This window comes from Chrysoperla carnea, chromosome 2 (genome assembly GCF_905475395.1).
Source record: "Chrysoperla carnea chromosome 2, inChrCarn1.1, whole genome shotgun sequence".
NCBI lineage: Eukaryota > Metazoa > Arthropoda > Insecta > Neuroptera > Chrysopidae > Chrysoperla > Chrysoperla carnea.
Genome location: NC_058338.1, coordinates 62,774,438 through 62,780,173, shown reverse-complemented (window position 1 = coordinate 62,780,173; position 5,736 = coordinate 62,774,438). Strand labels below are relative to the sequence as shown.

Here is a 5,736-nt window from a genome sequence, read left to right as displayed (position 1 = left end):
ATACGGGAAGAAAAACAAATATTGTAGTTTTTAATTGGGACTTTCACGAAAGAATACTTGTTTTCCATCATAAAAATTAGTTTAATCAATGATTCTAAGATTTTTTTATACTTTCTATTTACGCAAACATAAGGAATCTTTAAAAAATTTTATAACTCATTCAAAAGCAGTCTTTTAACTTATTTTAAGGGTTTCATACCCCTAAAATATAAATCAAAATATTATTCAGAGAACTTAGATTTATTTAAAAATTTACAAGGAGCCTGACTGTTCGTATTGGAATTTGAATTGTGTAATTTATAATAACACAACACCTGAAATCAAATATAAGGTGTCAAATCTTAATAACAGAAGATATTCCAAAAGTAATTTCACTCTGTTTTTCGGAATTTGAACTTTGTTGTTAAGTCTTTGTAAAGTGAGGAGAGATGTGATTTTGCGACACACGTGCTTCGTACGGAAGATAATGTGATATTTCGCTACGTATCATTAACTTTACCTGCTTATAATCGAAACAATCACATAACATGTTTTCATTTTGCTATCATTAATATATTAGGGTATTATTTTTTTCACTGAGACGTTTCTTTTCTTTGGAGTATCTTTTTTTTTCATAAAAAGTTGATAAAACTAGTGTAAATTTTATTCCTGAGTTAAGTCGTAAGACAAATAACGAAGCTTTGATTCCCATTTTACGGGTTATTGATTAGAATAAAAAAAACAGCTGTTTGAAAATAGTAACCTTATCCAAGAAAAATAAAAACTACAAATTAATTACTGACATACATAAACCTGTGAAATAGCCGATGATGATACAAAATAACGTCACAATTATCATAATTCAAACGCGGCGACATCTAGAACTAACTCTGAGAATTATTCTGTACTTGATTCGATGAAACCTGTTGCTGTTGATGATGATGCTGCTGTTGCTGCTGTTGTTGCTGTTGCATTCGTTGATTCTGTGCCTCCTGTTGTGAAATAATAACCGATGATGCAGCTGACACGTTCCGAGCATGTTGCTCAGTATGTTGCCGTTGATGTAACATTAAATGATTTTTCTGGAAGAACGCTTTGTTACATGTTTCACATACATGTGTACGTATTGTACATCCACCATCTGGATGCCGTTTGTTATGTTGTAACAGGCCATGTTTTGCTGCAAAAGCTTTACCACAATGTGGACATATATGTGGTTTTGGTTTGTTTAAATTGGATGCGGCGGACGAGGCTGTTGTGGCGGATGCCGAAGTATTATTTATAACAGATTGTTGCTGATGTTGAATGTTATTGGTTGTGGATGTGGGTGGACCATTTGTTTGTTGGGTTTGAAATTGTTGTTGGGTGTGTTGTAATGAGGCTGTTAACATACATAAATCATTTACCAATGCTTTATCACCAGAATGTAGACGAACATGTAATGCTAATGCTTCACGTGAATTAAAACAACTACCACACTCACTGCATATTAATGGCTTCTCTGGATTGTGCATTTTTGTATGTTGTGTTAACTCCGATTTTGCACGAAATGATTCACCACATTGTAGACAATTGAATGGTGAGTCGCCATTATGTAAACTAAACATAAAAATAAATTTCAATTAGTACTTATATTGCAATTTATTGTATAAATAAGAAAATGTAAGTTTACAGCAAATCATTTCTGCTTAATGACGTTTCATCCTAAATGACGATTCCAAAAGGTTTTTTTTATTATCTTGAAAATGTAAACGTCATTTAGAAGATGTTTGAATTTTTAATTATCTCTTACGGTACTAATTTTTATATTTGAGCTCTACTATCCCTTGTTTACGAGATAGACAGATTTATAAATATATATTTCTTATATTCTAATCTCGTACACAGTGACATTAATAATCAATTTTCGAAATTCCAATATAGTTGATCATACTTTATTGAAAGGTAGAATTTTTGACCGGAAACTTGATTTTCATTGAAATTTAGGCGATATCTCCGAAACTGTACATTAAATAATCGTATTATTTTTTAGTTTTTCACTAAATCGAATACAAAATTTTCATAGTCTATGGCAATTAAAACACAAAAACCATACAAATCAATTTTAATGTTGGGTAGTTTCGAAGATTTTTTAATAATTTTTAGATTTTTATAAGGATTCCCAGTTAATGCTTGATTTTTCTCGTTTTTGGTCACACTATCTTACCTCAAATACACTGTCAGATTCCACATAATAAGCATCTAAAGGAAGACTTTGTTAGACGACTGAACGATTATCGTTCAACGACTCAAATACGATTATATGAACTTCTCAATAGATATGAAGTATCATCTTTTAGTCATCTGTAGCAAAGTGTATCTTTAATCCCGATATGGTAAAGAAGAGTTTTATATCCAAAACAAACTATTTCAAAACCTCTTTTTAACAACATATTTCATACTCAATATTTCATGCTTAAAATATATGATATAAATTGAAATACCTAAACCTGATACATGAAAACGTTTTTTATGCGGAAGTAAAGAGCCCCATACGTTTTGATGCAAATCGGTGAAAGTTTTTAAAATTCATTGCAAAATGCTTTTTGAAAGTATCATCCTCATCGGCGGTTAATAAGTAATGCTTAGATTGATAAGTTCGATCGACCATAAGTCGAAAAAGCTCGAGGCCTTAAAATTTATTTATCAGTATGCTAAAAATAACTTTTTCCGATGTTTTTTTAGAACTTCAATCAAAAGTCATTTTTCTATCACAGAGTGCGAGATCTTTTCTCAAAATTTTCATGGATGATTTAACAGATGGATGAAATTTAGTTAGTAAATAATCTATTATAATAAAAATAATTAAATCACGCTAAAATAAAACAAATATAAGAACGTATTCAGTTCCTGAAAATTACTACATCCGTAAATGCTGCTTGAAAGTGGCAAAAAGGATTTTACAACGTAATATTATGTTACGTAACATTTAAAAAAAAACAATTATGTAACAACCAGCTTATATATTTTTCAATGTAAAAGAACTTATTAAAGCGTAGCTTCCAATCCAAGTAGATAAATTACACTACTTTGTATATTTGTGATCATTATAGTCCACCAAGAAAAAAATCACAGCTAAAATTTATTTTAAAACCAGTCAACTAGATAATTACTTTTTATTTTATTCGAATTTTTAGTATCACATCTTACTTTGGATTTTCATAATAAGTTTGAATAAATTCTCAGCAATTTTACGTTAAGATGTTATCAATCGCATTAAAATAAAACAAATATGAATTATAAAATTTTTCAATATCGAGGACTATATTGGAAATCTGGTAATTGTAAAGCATGCCTTACTTAAGAAGGCATGAATCACATTCATTTCACCAAATCCAAACAACGATTAAAAGCCCCTGGACCCAGAATATTTAAATCCAAAAATAACTCGGGAGGTATATTGTACGAAAAATTACAATTATGAGCCAGTTTGAAAATCTGCTTTACTAAAATCGTTATCTCTTCAAGACGCTGTAAAATAATGTGAGTATGTACTGCAGACAAAAACGTAAACCATAAAGTGGCAAAATGTTGAAGTTGATCTTTTCGATAATTTAACTGGTACCTCTGTGTCGCAAAAAATGCACGGATTACATTTAGTATTATATGTAATCAGTGCATTTTTTGTGACACAGAGAGAGTATACATCAATTTAAATATGAGTGAATGCCCACTCGGTCTTCTTGGTTTGGAAGTAATCAAGTTCTGTCACGCTTAAAAACACTATTTATATAAAAAATTCTTACCGTATATGTGCAACAAGGGTACGCTTCTGTAAAAACTCCTTATTACAAACTGGACATTGATGTGGATTTTTTCCATGCAATCGTGCATGATTAACCAATTCAAATTTACGTTGAAATGTCGATCCACAATCGGGACATACAAACGGCGTTAACGATCCATGGAATCTTGAATGCATTACTAAATGGTCTTTTAATGCAAAAGATTCACCGCATACAGTGCATACAAATGGTCTTTCACCAGCATGAAATTTCGAATGTGTCACCAAATGTCTTTTTAAGGGGAAAGTTCTTCCACATTCATTGCAAACAAACGGACGTTCACGAGTATGGACTCGGGTATGTGTCAACAAATGATGTTTTAATGTAAAGCTCTTTTTACATTCAGGACACTGAAATGGCCTCTCACTACTGTGTAACAATAAATGAGTATTCAGGCAATGTTTGTGTGCGAATGCTTTTCCGCAATGTGGACAAGCATGCGGACGTTCCCCTGTATGTACACGTAAATGTGTGGTTAAATGATGTTTTAATAAGAATGATTTACCACATTCTTGACATGAATAAGGTCTTTCTTTCGCTGGATTCTGATTTTTCATAACTGGCTTCACATCTGGTGGGTCTTCGGGTGCTGTGATTTGTATATTTGAAACCATTTGTAATGTTGGCTGTTGTGTTGCAGCCGCAGCTGCACGTTTCATAAGTATTTCATTACATTCTTCTGCAGTTAATTGTAATGGACCTAGTGGTGTCATAAAATGCTTGGATGTATCATTTCCATCACATGAACAATTTTTATCGCATGCAATACCAAATACATCATGTGTTTGTTTATCATTCATTAAAAAGACAGGACGTCGTACTGATTTTAATTTCGCAACATCTTGTAAAGCACCTGCATAATTTAAGTGTGTGGGCATATCAAGAACAGGATCTGAACGCGGTGTATCGCCTGTATGCCAATAACTAAATGTAGATGCTACATTTGCCGCTGTTCCCATTTCGGTTAATTGTCGAACTGTGCCTAACATTGTCACTTTATGTTAAAAAAATCATTAAAACCAATTATGTTTGTGTTCAGTTTTCACAATCCATTAAACAAACAATAAAATGTACACTTTTTCACATAATATTTTTTATGTATTATTTAAAAATTTATTAAAATAATAATACTATACAAAATGTATATAACTGATTGTAAATATATGTAAATATTTGCATTATTTTATAAATTTTTTTAAACTTTGTTTGAAAAGTAATAACATTTCAATCTTGTAGCCATTTTAATTGCTAAATTTGACAACATGATTGGGCTTGATTTTTGTACTGCACTCTGTAGTCAATATAGAAAACTAATACATACTACATTCATAAACATCGATAAGATAGGTATCTCAAAAATATGGTTCAGATACATGATACAAATTATTTTTCCAGGATTTAGTTTTATATTATAAAAAAATTTTGGTTTACTATGGTTTTTTTAAAATTGAAACTTGATTATCTATTTAGAAGATAGTTATTATTGAATTTTTGGGAAAAATTTTTATTTTACCCACCATTATTAGAAGTGATAAGATGATAATTTAAGGTGGAGCTTAAAAATTTTGTACACCAATCACGAGCGTTATCCTGAAGGTGTACTATATATTGTGTATCCTGTTATATTAAAAACATTCAACATCGCGCAGTATATAAACAAAATTCTGTCCTTCCCTAGTAGGCTTAAAATAGTTCAAATAGAATTTACACATACGGTTTCAAACACCGCTGGATGTACACACGATACAACCAAATATGTAAGACAGATTAAGATACACCTACATGAGTTTCCTTCACGCATTCAAAGTATTTTTATAAATACCAAAAACAATAACAATTTTCTTACCTGGAAATTTAATAAAGAGTCTGTATATTAATTAGAGTTTAAGATGATGGAAGCATTGTCTTAAGGGCATAGAATTGGTATTAATAA

General features: G+C 30.8%; 1 protein-coding gene across 1 annotated transcript; it reads right to left on the bottom strand.

Annotated features, from left to right (window-relative positions):
* Positions 1-265: 265 nt before the first annotated feature.
* LOC123292098 (gastrula zinc finger protein XlCGF57.1-like) lies at positions 266-4,875 on the bottom strand. Its single transcript, XM_044872629.1, has 2 exons — positions 3,765-4,875; positions 266-1,578 (listed from the first exon to the last, which is right to left on the bottom strand). The coding sequence occupies exons 1-2, from the start codon at positions 4,790-4,792 to the stop codon at positions 864-866; spliced, it is 1,743 nt and encodes a 580-aa protein (XP_044728564.1). The 5' UTR covers positions 4,793-4,875; the 3' UTR covers positions 266-863.
* Between the last annotated feature and the right edge of the window lie 861 nt (positions 4,876-5,736).

Coding starts and splice junctions, on each gene's coding strand:
- LOC123292098 (XM_044872629.1), bottom strand. CDS start 4,792: ATGTTAGGCACAGTTCGACAATTAACCGAAATGGGAACAGCGGCAAAT. Junction 1,579..3,764: donor ACCCTTGTTGCACATATACG/GTAAGAATTTTT, acceptor TTTTATGTTTAG/TTTACATAATGGCGACTCAC.